The 18,392-nt window shown below is 28.5% G+C and overlaps 1 protein-coding gene across 1 annotated transcript; it reads left to right on the top strand.

Annotated features, from left to right (window-relative positions):
• Window positions 1-409: 409 nt before the first annotated feature.
• LOC100202686 (23 kDa integral membrane protein) lies at window positions 410-18,049 on the top strand. The gene is made up of 4 exons (XM_065799462.1): window positions 410-866; window positions 10,711-10,974; window positions 17,029-17,346; window positions 17,656-18,049. The coding sequence occupies exons 1-4, from the start codon at window positions 789-791 to the stop codon at window positions 17,719-17,721; spliced, it is 726 nt and encodes a 241-aa protein (XP_065655534.1). The 5' UTR covers window positions 410-788; the 3' UTR covers window positions 17,722-18,049.
• The last annotated feature ends 343 nt before the right edge of the window (window positions 18,050-18,392 follow it).

The raw sequence follows: 18,392 nt of genomic DNA, 5'->3' as shown, positions 1-18,392 counted from the left end.
GTAACAAGTATATTATTAAATAAATAATTTAAAGTTGATAGTGGAGACACATACACCCATAGATTCCATTTATTAACGTGTATATATTGCCAAATACCCAAGTGTATTTATGGCCTAATAAACGCGGGAATTTCAAGAATTCTCAACTATGATGAATAAGATGCAGAAGGATGTTCTAGATAAATTTTGCGCTAATTATTTTTGTTGGATACTTCAACTTATCAATTTAAATCATTAACTAATATTTTTTGTTAAACTAAAATTCCTAAATAAAGTTATAAAATTATTATGCGAAAGATTTTTTATATTGTTAAATAGAATTATATCTGGTCTTTGTTTCCTTTTTTTTTTAAAGCCACCAATTCGCTGACCAGTTACTATTTACATGAAATATTTAGATTATTAACAAATAACGGCTTCAAAAAAAAAGGATGCAAACACTAGAGAAAAATAGCAGTTTGTCTAAATTGATACTATTCGATACCTTGTTAAAAGTGTTCAACTAAATTGATTTGAAAATGTTAAGCATCTTTGTGTGTTAAATAATCGTCATGAAACAGCTAAGAATCTATGGTCTTCGAATGAGATAATTAATGTGGCCTCATTCAAATGTGTGGTAAAACTGTTAAACTTGTTTATTTCAATCAAGGCTTCTGCAAAGACCTCAAGTTTTGTATAAATAATTTTATTTGTGTTTTATGAAAAAAATTCACCACAAAATGAAAGATTTTCTTTTGTTTAATTTAAAATATAAAAGAAGAAGATAATTAGAGGTATTGATTACAAATATGGGTAGAAATAAACTAGATAAACAAATTGTCATTGCGATGAAATGCTTGGCATTCTCTTTTAGCTGTCTTTTTTTGGTAAGAATTTTTTTTTTAAATGGTAAAACTGAAATGAGTAAAAACATTTATTTTAAATAATGTGAAATAATAAATTTAGGTGCAAGCTATCATGTTATTATGATGTCAATGTGTAAACATTCTGATCCTAAGGTCAGGTTTTGTTAGAGTATGGTTTTCAATAACATTCATTTTGCATAAAAGACTTGTCAAGTCTAATGCAAAAATAAATTTGTTTTACATTTGTCAAACCTAATGTGAAACAAATGTTATTTAAAACCATACTCTAGGCAAACTCTTACCTTAAGATTAGAGTCAGGGTATGGTTTTCAATAAAATAAACTTTATGGTTAAACTCAGGGTTTAGCTCATCGTTTTCAATAGTACTTGGTTTGCCTAAGGCTTTTTATATCAACTTACTAAAGGGAGGTGTCTGCAATACACACTGGCCTATGGTTGTAACATTAAATTTCTTCAATTCTAAGTAAATTATAATTAATTAGTTTTACAATAAAAAATATTTATTTTTAAAAGTTTTAAAATTTAATCTGCATCATACAATAAAAAAAGCTCAAAAGCTTGTTTACCCATTAGACTTAACCCATTTTTTAGGCAAGTGAGTGGATCAAATGAGTTTCATATTGAATACACAACCCCGAAAAAATGTTGTCTGATTGAGGATGCAAAAATGTGATTGACTTGTCTGATTGAGTTATCTCCAGTTCTTACAATTTTTAGCTTGTTTAAAGAATTTTTATTGGATATTTAGTTAAAAGCTTGTAAAATCAAACTAGTTTAGGTTGTTTTTTTTGTTTGTTTTTTTCAAAGTTTTAAAATTTTTTTGGAATTTTTTTTAACAAAATAATTTGATAATAATAGCAAATTTTAAAATATTAATTAAGAGTAAGCAATTTTCGATGCAGGATCATCATCATCCACATCCTCTAATTAACAAATCCATTCATTTATACTAAAGATCATAATGAATTGATCAGGTATGATATTTCTTTCCAAAATCCATGCTGTGATTCTACTTGATCTGTTTCTACTTTAATTTGTTTCCATACTGTGATTCCATAATAACTTGATTTGTTTCAAGCTAACTGATTAAAGAATCTATTTCTAGTAATTTAAAATTTAACAGCTAAAACTCACAGATTTCTCATTTTCCACATTTTACTGACTATTACTTTATTATAATGAAATAACATTGGTATATCTCTATTCTTTATCTAACGCAAAACCATTACAAAGTGACAAAATAACAAAGGCATAAGAGCACAAAAAAAGTAATAATAATAATAACAACCTTCTTGACTGTAAATTTTTAGGGTAGCATTTTATTGCACATAAGCTAAAATATTATAGTAAATATTAGGTGTTATAAATTACTTATTGAAACTAAAAAACCTTAAAATTAGATTTTTTTAAACTTCCTGAAATTGTAAAATATGATAAAGAGTCTTGTTCTTTTTGACTTGACATGGGTTAATTTTGTATTTACTTAAGATGGAGAATCTCATGCAACATTAGATAAAATTGTTCATTCAGTATGTGCTTTGGTTAACTTTAGTAGCATTTAATTAGCAAATAGTTTAAAAATAATATGCCATTAAACTATGCAGATGTTTACAAGATTAGCTGAACAAAATATCATTTTATCTTTTTTTTTAAATGTATATTAAATAACTTTTCTTCTCTCTCTCAACATTTTTGTTCAACAGATAATGAAGTTTTTTTTCTCAACATGCATTTTTTTATTTTTAGAATGTTTGCTTAGATGTATAATATCCCTAAATGTTTTTTTGTCCCAAAACCATTTACCTGTAGTGACTTAATTTGACAATGTATATTGGGACATTTTACAATCATATCTCCAACTTTTGAACTGGTGTGACAGTAACAAATTAGATCCTGAAATGATAAACCATTATTTTCAATGTTTTCATGTTCACTAGTTTCAAAATTAATTTTTTAAAGATAAGGGTTGATTTGATATGTTAAGATTTCTTCACAAAAAATCTATAAAATAAAAAGTCTTTTACTGTCCATACAAAAAATTGCAGCATTTAATATTCAGTAACAAGAAATTGAGTTTTTACTTGGTAGTAATATTCTTGGACTTTTTTTAAGTTATAATTGATTGTTTTTTTCTAATTAATGATAACAAGTTTTTTCAATTTTAATCATATCTTGCAATGGTTTTTCTATAACTGTATAGAAATTTAATTTCTAAACATATTTTTTAAAAAAAGAACATTTAACAACAACATCTAGTACTTTAGAATTATAAGATTCACTAGAGTATTTATGAGCTAATGCAAGGATTGTTCATAAAACAGCTGCCTTTAGTTTTGATTTATATTTAAAATAAAATTTTGTTGTTAACTTTGGTGGTAGGTTTGGTGATAACCATTAACAATTATAATTAGTTACTGTTTTAGATTCTCACATTTTAACAGTTTTATCAATCCAAAATAAAACTGCAGCGATATGTGTAGATGCTTCAGCAAGGCCTCCCTTGCAATTACAGTGTGGATATTAAATTTTGCAATCCATTTGCAAAAATCCATGGATTAATTTGGGTACATTTAGATTTTAAGAATAAAACATCAAAAAAATTTACTAAATATGTTATTTCTTATTTAAACACTTCCATGATTTATTGGCCTTCATATCTTTAGATGTATAAGTACTTGTTGAAAATAATAGATAATTTAATAAATCAGTGTTAGTTGCAGCTGGAAAGGTTTCTTTATTGTTTTTGAATTCGTTATTTGGAATTGAGCAAGTGTCTATATATTTTTTTAATAAGATTTGTGATCATATCTGTTTTTGGAAGGTACATCTAATGTTTTGTAGCACGACATTTTTTTATAGTAAATTTAGTAAATAAACTTGATATTGATTTAAAAAATAAAAAAAATCTTGATTATTATACCACATTAATATTAAATATTATATTATTATATTAATATTGGTACTAAAACCTAATAAAAACCTATTACAAATGGTATTAGAATTTTTTATCCTCTCATAATGGCAATGTTTCTTGAGTCACGTGACCCACGGGAATACTCCATAATTATAATGCAAAAAAAGATTTTGTAAAACTGTACTTTTTGTGCATTAAAATTTAAAATGATTTTTTATAAGTGATTATTATTTTTGAAATTTTATTATGATTACGCTTCATTTGAGAGCAGGTTGATCTATTTTTGAAAAACTAGTTTTTGTGATAACAATAAGCACCTGATAAACTTTTAGATATAGACCCTAAACTTTTTTAATTTTAAATTTTTTCAATTTGATGTTTTTTTATTATATATAAAACTTTTAGAGTGTGCATCTTTGGAAGATTCTTTTTTTTTAAATAATAAAGGATTAAGTTTTTAGTATTTTTTTAAATTTTTTTAAGTTTTAGAAAGATTATCTGCCAATTAAATCACATCATTGTTGTCCAACTCCTTCTGCCATTCCTTACTTTTTTCACTATCAGAAACTTCATCAATTTTGTTAATTTTGTCATTGTAATTATCGCATATGCTTCAAAATGTTTCTTTTTGTAAACGACATCAATAATAACAAGATGAATACCATAAAAAGATTTCCTAATTTCAAACTGACACCATCATAACTAAGAAAAGAATGTCTCTATCAAGATTTAAATTGAAATCTTTTTAAATTGAAAGCTTTTTCATAATCATTTAAATACTTCCTCTTTTGGCATAAAACCATCAATTCTTAAAATTTCTAGAGGTTTTTATAAAATGCAAGTTTAAACACATATACAGATAATTTTTCCTTTTTGTCCACTCTACACTTTTTTGCAATATTCTAAAAGCATATTTTTCATTTCATGTCAATTTTTTTTTTTTTTTTTAACATCTTCGCTTCCAACAAGGCTGCAAGCAGCCACTAATTAAAGTTGGAAGTTACTGTAAGAGAAAAGATGAAGATTGTAGAGCAAGATAATGATTGACGGACGATTTAAAAGATTGCAAATTATATGAATCAGGAAAGCAAGATGAAGGAAGCGAATTCCAAAGAGCTGATGTTCAAGGAAAAAAACTAGACGAATAAGCGTTTTTGGAGCACTTAGGAACAGTCACAGAAAAAGGATGACACTTAATTGAATGACGAGTAACATGAGAATGAATTTTAGTAGATGGCACAAGAGATGCTAGCTCTTTAGAGCAGTGCCCATTATAGTATTTGTAGAAAAGAGAAAGAGAAGCAACATTACGATGATGTGATAATGGTTGAAGGTTGGCTGCAAGAGCAGGTCCAACTATGTTTACAATGCGTTTTTGCACCTTGTCTAAAAGAGAAAGGGCATCATTAGAAGATCCGCCCCAGATATGGCAACAGTATTCCATACAAGGCCGGATTTGAGATTTATAGAGATAGAGAATAGAATCCAGAGTAAGAAAGTGGCGAGCTCGATAAAGAGATGCAACCTTAGCAGATGCTAATTTTGCAACCAATTTGATATATGGTTTCCAAGAAAGATTGGAAGTAAGAGTTAATCCTAGAAGATGAAGAGTTGGTGACTCATCGAGTACATCACCGTTCATAAATATAGGAAGATCTAAATTATTGCGATAACGATTGGCTGAAAAAAATTGAGTTTTATCTGAATTAAAGTTCACCAGCCACTGTGAGCCCCATGCTGTAGCAGAAGTGAGATCCTTTTCAAGCTCAAATGCCCCCTCCAAGCAATCAGAGGGTGTTGGTTTCTTATCACGACAAGAATAAATCATAGTATCATCAGCACACAATGCCACCTTAGATGTGAGAATATCTAGAAGATCGTTAATGTAAATTAAAAAGAGTATAGGGCCAAGGATAGAACCTTGAGGAACCCCTGAAGTACCAGAATAAGAAGAAGAGTGTTGTCCATCGAGGACAACTTTTATGCTACGATTGGAAAGGAAGGATTCAATGATCTTAAAGATGTTGCCGGATACACCATAAGAAGAAAGCTTATGGAGAAGACCAGCATGCCAAACTTTATCAAACGCTTTTGAAATGTCTAGAGCGATGGCCTTAACCTCTCCACCTTCATCTAATGCACGATAAAACCTGTTGGTTATTACTGTTAGCAAATCAGCTGTAGAACGAGAAGATCGAAATCCATATTGATGGTCAGAAAGAAAGTTATTAGATTCAAGATGAGAAATTAAGTGTTTGTTAATTAAAGATTCAAAAACCTTGCTTATGATAGGAAGAAGACTTATAGGACAGTAGTTAGACGAATCAGATTGCTCCCCAGAATTTTTGAAGATAGGGATAACAGATGCGGCTTTCCAGCAGGCTGGAAAACAAGACTCTGATAAGCACTTGTTGAATAGTTTTGAGAGTATAGACGACAGCTCCGGAGAACACTTCTGCAAGACAATAACAGGTATGTTGTCTGGGCCACAAGCTGTAGAAGAGTCTAGGCAGGAAATCACTTTAGATACAGATGCTGGAGTGATATGAATGTCAAGCAATGGATCAACCTGTTTGTTGGCAATATCAGGTAGAACGCAATTAATGAAATCAAGAGGTGATATTGATGAAAAGTTTTTAGCAAACAGTTCGGCTTTGTCTTTAGGTGAGGTGACAAAGTCTGAACCATACAAGAGAGGTGGAATTATAGATTTGCCCTTATTATTGATATTATTAAAGATTCTCCAGAAGTCACGAGAGCCTAATTTTTGAGATGAGATACGAGATTTCATGACCTGAGAATAGCGGGTTTTGGCGTTAGACAAAACCTTTTTACAGTTATTTTTTACAGTTATTTTTTACAGTTAATTACTTAAAATTTTTAAATTTTGTGCTGCGTAACCATTTTTAATATCAATAGTTTTCACTACTTAAAAATTGGAATAAGATCTACTGCAACAAGTCTAGCAAAAACAACATCAGATGAATTAATTTTGGTTTTAAGAAAAGCAGTAATTGAAAATGTGACCAATATTATCTCAACTGATTTTTGTTACTTTAACTCCAAAAGTTTTTAACTTTGATATTTTTAACTTTAAGATAATAAATCATCAAGATTGTGGCTGCTGGTTGAAATGTTGAAGAAAATATAATGTAAACAAAAAGTTTGCGCTCAAGTAAAAAAATGACAGAAAAAATTTTATGTTTTCCTTTTTTTAAAAAACTGTTAAGTGTGCAAGAATTATTCTTTTTAGAATTATTTAAATAACCAAACAATTTAAAATAAAAAAAAGCTTTTTAATTATTCAAATAATTATTTATTTGATAAAATTATTTACTAGACTTGTTTTTTTTGTTTGTTTTATTTTTGAATTAACTCCATAAGCTTTTGATTTTAGTTTTTTAAGTTTTGAGTTGCTTTAAATTATGGTTGGTCATTTGTGTGTGTGTTTAAGGCTAATCCTGTTCTTTGTTATTAGCAACTAGATTAACCACAACATATTTTCGTCTATCAATATTTTAATGTAACTAATCTCATTCTCGGTCTCTGAATTTATTGTTGAAATTCTGTGCATAATATTGTCAGTTGTTGTTTCGAGGCAATGTATGTTCCTTAAAGACTGTTTAAATATAAGCTGCTTGTACATAAGATCTTTCAAGCAACTAACTTACTTGCTGGAGTGTAAATACTTTACTCTGATTATTTTTTAATCATGCTTTTACTTTCTGTTGATAATTAAAACTTTGTGTAAACATTTTATGCAGCCTCTGGCTGCATAAAATCTATTGTGTTATAAAATGTGTTGTGTCAGGAAAGAATGTAATGATGAAAGTTACTTAAAATTTTGTATTTGGTTTGTTAAATCCTGCTGCTATGCTGCGGATCTGTTTTCAGGTAGTCATAATGAAAGGCAAATGTGTGTTAAAAATTAATATTTTTCAGATAATTTTTTGTTTATGTTAAAGAAGTTTATTAAAGTGTTTTGCTCTGCCAGTTCGAATGATTGAAAATTGTTTAAAATATCCAACTACACCATACGAAAACATAATTTTGATTAAAAAACAACAACTCAAAAAAACAACATAAAAACAAACAAAAAAATACACTTACATTAACAATTCTTCAGAAAATAATAAAAAGGTATACTCTTATAAACATGTAGAAGCAGTAATGACATATATGTGGTAGTGGTGTAGTGGTAAAGCACTCACTTCATAAGGGAGAGGTTCAGAGTTCGATCACCACCATGTCTCTGTTCGTACCGCGCTCAACTTGTTTCGCAGCGGCCTTGTTTGTCAAGGTTCGTGTTTCGGAGTTATAGAGTTGAGAGAGGGTTATAACCACAATTAAGTAGCCTCCTCGTCTGTAGTGGCCTTCTGGGCCTTGGAGAGGTGAATTAACAAAAAAAAAGGAATGAAAAAAAAAATGACATAGACAGCTGCTCTTATTCTATAGAAACATAATTACATTTTTTATTATAGAATCAATTATATTTTTTAATTTAAATTCAAGGTAAATAGAATTAAGTATTTCTTATTTAAATTAAATAATTTTATCAATATTAGGTTTATATCATTTGCATTATTTTTTGTGTAACTTTTTAATAAAGAGATCAATATTTTGATCAAATTGCATTAAATTATTAAAAAAAAAAAAATTATTGCTATTTGCACAAAAAAACCCAATATTATTATTAGGAGGTTGGTTAGAGGCAATCTTTTTGCAGCTACAAGAAACAAAATTAAAAAAAAATTAATTATCTAAATTTATTGTTTATTACTTAACGTATCTAACCGCAAAAGTAACTTAAATGATTTTAAATTGTCTTAATAAATCAATCATGTAGTTTTATAATAATCATAGTTTCCTGGAATCCTCTATTCATTTAATATCAAAAATAAAACTAGTGCTAATTAGTAAGCGACCGGGGCTTAGGCCGGGGCTAGGTTTGATAACACATAGCCACGACCGGGGCCAGGTTTATGACCAGATTTGCATAAATGTTGATAGATCCTATAAAAATGTTATTTTTAATTAAAATTTATGATATGAGTTATAATTAAAAACAATACTTTTATAGGATCTAATAATATTAATGCAGCCCCGGTCATAAACCCGGCCGGGGCTGAATTAAAATTGATAGATCCTTTAAAAGTATTGTTTTTAATTATAACTCATATCATAAGTTTTAATTAAAAATAACATTTTTATAGGATCTATCAATATTTATGCAGCCCTGGTCCTGGTCGCGGCTATGTGTTATCAAACCTAGCCCCAGCCAAAGCCCCGGTCGTTTACTAGTACTAATATAATTTTTAATATTCTTTACCATTAAAAGAAATAATCCTCTTTCAGTATTGGAAGGATAAATTGATATTCAGATTTAAAATGGGGTATAACTTGGAATTTTACCCCATTCTAGATTTATAGATAATAGAATGATGGCTTGAATGAAACAAACAAACTGAAATATAGTTAAAAAAACAAACTATGAGCAAGAACTAATTATTACCAAGAATTAACCTCTCGAAAATCCTCATGTCCTCCCCAACCAGATTTTATTTTTAAAATTGAAAATAGATTTATATTAACATCACCAAAAATAGTATGATCTCATCAAACCACTTAAATAATTATATTACCAGTTTGTATTAACTATATTCTTTGATTAAGAATTACACTGGTTTTAAGATTATTTATCGAAACAGGTCCACTTCATGTATCAATAAATATGAGCAAAAATTTATACAGACAATCAGTTATATAAAGCATTTAATTTCAGCGGTTCTCTGCGACAAGACATCAAGGGCTCCTTCGAGTTTCAGCCTTCTTTATTCTAATTTTTTGTTTAATTGTATTGTTAATGAAATCTTTATTTGTAAATTTGATTTAATTTTTTTGTTTTATATTTTCATTTAAAGTTGTAATAAATATTGTGATAAAGGTTGTAATAAAGAAAAAAGCAAAAAAAAAAGAAGAATTTAAATAAGTTCATTTTAGAAGTATATTTCTTAAAAATTTTTTTAGTAATTACCATTTTTGTTGCAAAATAAACTAACAAAGTTTTCAGCAATAAAAACTATTTTTGTTTTAAAACAAAAATTTTATCGACTATTTTGTAAAATTTTCAATAGAAAATAATGATTTGTAACTAAAACACAAGGGAGTAAATTTAACATATTTAAAAATATTCGTATTTGGAAAGCCCTGGGGTCCACTATAATTAAGGAGGCTGTTCATTTCTTTTTTAATTTGTTATATCCTTCTCTTAACTCCTAAACACTAATCTTAGGAAACAAGGCTTCTTCACAGAGAAATAAATAAAGTGTGGTACTTCCAGGTATGTGTCAGGTTTGAATTCCATGTCTCTTGTCTATGAAGCAAACAAACCAATACACTGCTACCAATACACAGCTTTGAAGGGCTTTTTAAAATTAAAAAAAAAGCACAGTTTAATATTTGAAATGCATTGATGAATTGCAATGCATTCACAGAAGCATAACTATTCACTGCAGCAGCATAACTGTTCACAGTTAAAGAGTGTTAAAGTTGTTTATGAGACTTTTAGTTGCAATGCATTGATAAGTTAAGAAACTGGCCAAATTGATATAAAATTTTTTTATTTATTGATATACACAATTAAAATAAATTAAAGTATTGATTAAGGTACATATAACACAATGTCATTTATTTTACAAGATGCAAAACTATATGAATAGCATGTACGTGCTCCAGTATATATTTTTACATGAGGTTAATTTTCTGTTGTTACCATTTTGTAATGCAACATTGGATTGTTGATTGCAAATGAAAAGTTGCAACGGTTTTTTAAAGATTCATTTTTTGCTTTACAAATGGAGTAGCACTTTTAATGTAGTTTAGAAGGGTTATTCAGCTATAATTATTTTGCTTTCACAAATTTATTTTTAGCTGAGTGGATTGGCTCTAATAATTGTTGGTGGAATAATCAAAAATAATTATGGAGATTACTTCAAATATGCTGACAACAAGTTTATGACTACTCCAGTGTTTATTATTGTTATTGGTGTCATTGTTTTCATTACAGGATTTTTGGGCTGTTTTGGTGCAGTTAAGGAAAACTCTTATGCAATGTCATCATTTTTTATAATGATTGTAATTGTATTTATTCTAGAAATCATTGTTGGCATTTTGGCATTTGTCTACACAAGCAAAGTAATTACTATTTGTTTACACTTACAAAAATATTAATAAATTTAAAAATGTAGACTTTATTTTTTAAAAAGGGTACAAAATAGATAGATTTGCAGGACACACATTGTTTAGCATAAATATTTAACATTTTTAATAACAGAAAATAATTATTACTTGGAAAAAAATAAACACAAGAAATAAAACAAAATATCAAAAACATATAAAAACCTAAATGTATACAATATAAATATTTTATATAAATAGAATGAGAATCCAAAATTAAATTTCTGCATACTTTTATGTCTTCAGTTTTATTAGTTAAAAAAGATTTGTAGTCAATTTTATATATAATATAAACAAATAAAGGCAAAGAAAAGAAGCAGGAAACTAGTTAACCAACTCTATAACACAAAATCGCTTCTAGTCATCAATGACGAAAAATACTTTTGTTTTGCAGGGGACAACATGCCTGGAAATTCTGGATACTACACAAACAACAAAAAGACATGCCCAGAAAGTGTTCGTTTTATAGGAAAAGAGAAATTTCCAAAAAAAATATTAATGTGGATAGCCATATCTGACCATGGTATGTCCGAGCCATTGTTTGCACTTCCAAGGCTGTAGCGATCAATTCATCAATATATATTAATGAATGTTTAAAAAAATGACTTCTTGCATTTATTCACAAGTATCATTGAGACTTTAACTATTTATTTTGGCCAGATTTAGCAAGTTCTCATTATTCTAAAGATTCTCTAAATTGGATGGACTAAAATGTCTATTACGTTGATAAAGAATCCAATCCCCCAAATGTGCCTCAAGCACGACCAATTGAAAATTTTTGGAGACATTTGGCACAGAAGGTTTACGAGGGAGATTGGCAAGCTTCAACAGAGCAAGTTTTGATTGATCGCATTAAACTAAAACTACAAGAAATTGATTTAAACTTTTTACAGTCGTATATGAAAGGCATCAGAGCAAAATTGAGATCAATTGCAGATGGTGGTGTTTTTTTATATAAAAAATAATATATTTTTATTAAAAGATAAATGCTTTATTTAAAAAAATTATAATAGTAGTTTGTTTTTTTATTTATAAATAAGTTATTGACGTTTTTATTTTGATAACTTCAGCATCACCCGTTATATATATATATATATATATATATATATATATATATATATATATATATATATATATATATATATATATATATATATATATATATATATATATATATATATATATATATATATATATATATATATTTATATATATTTGGGGGGGGGGTATATTTTTGAGTACCTCCTCCTCCCTTCCTCTTCTTCCCTAGTTAAAACTGGTGTCGCAACAATGATTTTTAGTCATCATTTTTTCAATCATCATTTTAATCATTTGTGTTTATCTTGTTTAGTTTTATCCAAGATAAGAAGTTGATTTAAAGACATCTTTTGAATATATTAATTTATCGGCGGACAAACGCTACTTTAGTTACGATAAGAAAACTATTTTACTAATGACTTTAATAAACGCTTTTGTTGCAAATAACATGCTATTAGTAAATAATTATTGAATGTTGTCCAAAGTATTTTAAACATTTATTAATTATATTTTAGTAAATTCAATTTTAGTAGTTATTGTTTTAAATAGTAATTAAATGTTTAAAAACTTTAAACAATTTTTAATCAATATTTACATTACATAATATATTTACATATATATATATATATATATATATATATATATATATATATATATATATATATATATATATATATATATATATATATATATATACATATATATATATATGTATATATATATATATATATATATATACATATATTAAATCGCACAATATTTCGTTTTATCTTTCGAAAAAGCAAATTTTTTATACTTTTTTTATTTTATATTTTCTATCTTTTTAGATTAAGTTGCATAACAACATTCATTTTTTTAAAACTAATGTTCAGTTAGTAACCGAAGGACACTTGTGTCATTATGTAAAAAAGCAATTTCTTTTTAATTCATTTTACTGACCTGAAGAGTAAATGAGGTAGCTAAAATAAATTGAGAACTATTTATATAATACTGTATTTCCTTTTCTAAAATAGTTCTGAGTTTGTCAATACTTATCTAAAAATCTATATCTTGGTATCAAAAGATAGGTGTATGAAAGAACTATGTGTTTACGTTGGTCACTAGTCAATGGGCTTTTCCAGGGAGCAGAGGGGGCACTAAACCACTGCCTTTAACATCCAATAAATGCAAATTTCATCAATAAAAGTGTGTATTTAAATGAAGTAGCAGATTATAAAAAAAGTTGTTGTTTCAATTTACACCCCAAGGAAACATTAAAAGTGTATCTTATAGTTAGGGTGAATGTGATGGTAATGGTTTAATACACCCTAGTATAAAAAAAAGTTATTTTTTATATTTTTTTATCAAAACTGTTACAACAATTATAACAAATTAAATTTATATTCTACTTGATTACAACATATACCAGTGGTGCATAGCTTGATGTATGGGGGAAGGGGAGGAAGGGGAAGGAGAAAAACAATCAACAATCATTACTCAAGCAAACAGCAGCTTCATTGGGTCAGTAGTTTCTAAATACAGCTGCAGCTGAAGAATGTGATGATGATAATGTCAATATAATGGGATCAGCCAAATCACTTAAGTCAGGCCAGTCAAGTGCCAGTTCCTCTGATGAAAAGCAACAAGAATCTGCTGATGATTCATTTTCAAGTCTGAAACTCCAAGAACAAGTAGTAATAAAAAGCCTAAATCCTCTGTGCTGACTCGAAAAGTATCAGCTATTAGACAGGACAGACACAAGCATTTGCACATCAACAATGATCCTGGCAACTCTGGTCAATGAAATAGGCGGCTCAACATCTTCCACAGTTCTTTCAAAAAGTACCATTCACTGTCAAAGACAGCTATTTCGTCGAGAAACTTCAGAGCAGATCAAGGAGAACTTTTGAGCAAGCAAATCTGTCATGCACTGGGACGGCAAGCTTCTGCCTGATATCTCTGGAGTAGATACAGAACAAGTGGTTTGATATCTTATCTTGTTAATGGAAGCAACAAACTTTTGGGTGTGCTAAAGTTATCTTCTGGGTCAGGAAAGGCAGCAATAGAGACAGTTTTAGAACTTTTGAAGTTGTGGCAGGCAGGTTCACTAGTGATCAGAATATGCTTTGGAGTCAGCCATTGGTTGAAACTTGCTATGGTTGGCTTGTTGCCACCACATGTTCGAGGTGCTGCTGTCAGATGCATATGAAGTGTGCCTTGGTCCATCCATTGGACCAGCAATTTTGATTTTTAAAAAATTTAAAGAAAACTGGTCCAAACTAAGACATGTACCAGAAAAATCTGTGTGTGTTCTGATGTGGTGTTTATGGAAACTGTGCATCATTTTAAATAGTTAATTGTTTTAAAATGTCATTGTATTAGTGTTATTCAAAATTTAAACAACTCTGTTATCAACACAGTTAGTTATAATTGAAATGTCATCCAATCAAGATAAGAAGCGAGAAAAGGTTTTGCATTTTTTGTTGAAAATCCTGGTGTATCAAACAAAGCAATTTCTAAAGAGTTGCAGATTGCTTTGAGAACAGTGCAGAGCGTTGTGAAACGGTTTAAGGACACTGGTACAATCAAAAGGAAATCAGGAAGTGGAAGAAAAAAACGTTTTTGGGTTGAGGAATAAACTTCACAAACTTTGTTAAGTGAAATTTAAGAATATTTATATATGTACTTTCAAAATATATAACATTCAGTATCAAAATTCAATAGTTAAAAAAATATCCTTTAAAATGTCTGTGCAGATTTTTTCTGGTACATGTCTTCACTGTCAACTAAAGTTGATCTCTGCAAGTGACAAATTAAAGGAATTCATTGCTGAGTAACTTCAACTTAGCCATCCTGGAGATGACTACAAAGAATTTCTTCAACTTGCAGCTTACATGATTGGTTTGAACAATTCTACTGTAGCAGCTGTTCGAATTTGAAAACCTGGTGCCCTTCATAGAGCATGTTAGATGGTAAAGGCAATCTACACAATGAAGATCAAATTGCTCTTTGATGGTAACAAATCTGTAATAAAGCTAACAGCTTGAGAATTGCAAGGAATACAACGATTCAACAGATTTTTAGTCAAAGTATATCTTCAGTCTTGGTTTTTATGTCGAATGGTTGCTGATGCACCAGTCAATGACATTCTTCTGATCCAAAGGCTCCATGATTATGGCGACATTGGTACTTAAGCCAAGAGCTTGTAACACTCTCTTTTTTCTCAACATCTATCCTGTGAAGAGAAAGTAAAGCTTGTATCAGAAATCAAAGATGATCGAGGTTTGCATTCGGTCAAGTCACTTCCTCATTCAATATCGGAATTAACCATTTCTAGAAGTTCCTTCAAAACTACCACGATGGACAACAGTTTTCTTGTCTTGCCTGTAGAAGAATGGCATAAAAGCCAATCTTATCAGATCGCATGTGAACAGATAAAAAACTTAGCCTGTGTCAATAGCTGTGCTGAATGTGGTGTTGCCCTCATACAGAATTTTAATGTTACTATAACAAAAGATGAACAACAAAAACAATATCTTCTGCAAGTTGTCAAGAAGCATAGATATGGTTTTTCAAAGTGCAATTGTGACAATCTTCTGGACATATAGAAAGACTATTGAATTATAATTGGATCAAAATTAAAATATTTTACTACTGAGAACTGATGCCAATGTGTTTTCATATGTAAATTTATTAGTAGGTATCATAAAATATACCTAGTACCTAGTTCGACCGTAGAAGTTAAAAATTTTGATTTTGTTTGATTTTGGCATTATTTGTCCTGGAAAGCAAATTTCAATATACACTAAAGTTATATATTTCTAGATTCTACAAATAAAGAACTGTCTAGATTTGATAAACAACTTATCATAGGATCAAAGGCTGATCTCTAAAAATTTATCCAAATTTATCCAAATCGGAGACATAGAACGCATTTTACGCTGATATTCTAGAACTTCATGACTCTTGGGGGACTCGTAAATATTATTTAAATGATATAAAAAAATTTGGTGTTATAATGGGACCATAAAGAAACTTTTATGAGGGACCGCGTCAGCAATTTAAAAAAAAATAATTTTCATGAGTGTTTTGGGACACCCTAATATATATATATATATATATATATATATATATATATATATATATATATATATATATATATATATATATATATATAGATGAAATATTGTATATAAAACTGTTAACTTATTTCTTGATATTAAAGATCACAATGACTGCAACTTAATATGGTTCTTCATGCTGAAAAGACATAAGACAACTTTAGGGGACATTGTTTAGATTTTTCCACCTAAAAAGTTTCATTTAATACTCACTAATATCACCTCCTGTCTCTTAAAAGTTATTTTAAAAGTTATTTTAAAAGAATCAAAATATTTCTATATTCCTTGCAATGAAGACTTGCAAAACTCTTGAAGAATAGTTACAAAAACTAATAAAAATGATATCCACATGCAATAAAGCAGACCTTGATTATCTATTTTAAATAACATTTTTTTCATTAAAACAATTAACATTAAAGACCTAAACGTTTGTTTAGAGTGTTTTTTGTACAAACTCATATTTTGAATATAACATTAAATTATGTACCTCAAAAACACCAGTCTATAAAATCTACTTTAGACCATTTTAATCCTAAAATTATGATTATCTTGCCTAATTATTGAGTGTTTGGTAATTGTTTTGGCTCATAACAACTTTCAAGAATGAAATTTCAAACTTGAAATCCAAAAGATACTTTTTCAATAATTGTTTAAGTTTATTTTCGCATTTGAGCCAATATTCTTTTAAAGCAACATTTTAGTACTAAATACTTTTAATATATTTTTTTTACATTTCTTCTGTACCCGTTATTATAAGTTTTTTTAGATTTTATTTACAATTAGGCACGATAGCAAATAGTTATAGTGTGGTAATGTTAGGCTAATGATGATTTTGTATTTTCTTTTATTGTTTGTTGTTATTATTTTATCTAAGGTTGAAAACTTTGCTGATGACGCATTAAAAAGAGCAGTGGAAGATGTTTCTGATGAGGACGATCCTCTAGCTAAAGAACTTCTTGATTGGATGCAAAATAAGTTCAGGTGTTGTGGCGTGTTAGGACCTTCTGACTTTAACAATGTTACGTATTCAAATTTCACATGTGGATTTAATAAAGGACTTAAGTCATGCCATCGAAAAGATGATTGCAAAAAAACACTTTACAGTGTTGGATGCAAGTTAAAGTTTTCTGATTTCATTAAGCAAAATTTGATTGTTGTTGGAAGTATTTCATTTGGTCTTTCTTTAATTAAGGTAACTTATTGCCATATTATCTATACTTTTTGATTGATTTTAAATAGAAATCTTGTATTCTTGCTACTAACTTAATAATTAATCGTTTTTTCCTAAAGTGAAGAATATTTTTGTCTTACAAAATTAAAAAAAAAAAATTTGACCAATTATGAATTATTTTTGTTTCTTTTTGTTGTTTTTTACTTTAAGCACCTTTTTTTCTTTTTTTAAAGTGCATTTGGATATGTATTACATATTTAAGATGTTACTTTAATATCATTCTCTCGCTAATTAATAAATGTTTAGATTGGAATTATTTTTTCTTTTTAGTTTTTTGGAATTGTTTGCGTATGTGGGTTAATGAAAGTTATATCATTACGAAATGAATATGTATAATACAAAGTGTTTAAATGAAGTTGCTGCAAAAATGAAAATAGATGTGTTTATGAGATTACATGCATATTTAATATTTTTGTTTCGCTGTCTACACCTAATCAAAAGGGTAAGGGGAAATTAAAAACACAACGACTACGCAACGCATGACAAAACATCTAATGGATGAGAGATAGGTATATTGAACGGTAATACAATGCCCAAAAATAGTCGTTAGACGGCGATCGAGTTAGCTACACGCGCAATTTTTCGACTTGAAAAATTGAATAAATATTTTTTTTTTGTTGCTATTTTTCTATTAAATGCTTTATAAAATAATCATATGTGATCATTTAAGTGTTTTCATTTTTTCCTAAATCATATAATTTTTTTTATAAACTTGTTTTCCTTGTCTAGTCAAAGTAAGTTGAGCAGATTTGAAAAAACAAAAACAAAACGGCTTTATAGAATCACAATTATTTGGACAGGAGAAATGGTGGTGGCTATAACTTCTTGGGAAAGAGGCACTAATGCCAATGTTAACTGCTAAATATGCCTTAGAAAATACAGTTCCCCCAATGTTTTCAGTCTTTTCTTGCAAAAATTGCAAATATATTCTTTTATTACTAATAGTCCACCCGACTGTAAAATATTAAGGCTTAATATTTTACTTTAATTAACCCCAAGCCAGTCAA

This window comes from Hydra vulgaris, chromosome 06, assembly GCF_038396675.1.
Source record: "Hydra vulgaris chromosome 06, alternate assembly HydraT2T_AEP".
NCBI lineage: Eukaryota > Metazoa > Cnidaria > Hydrozoa > Anthoathecata > Hydridae > Hydra > Hydra vulgaris.
This window is presented reverse-complemented; position numbering and strand designations above follow the sequence as displayed.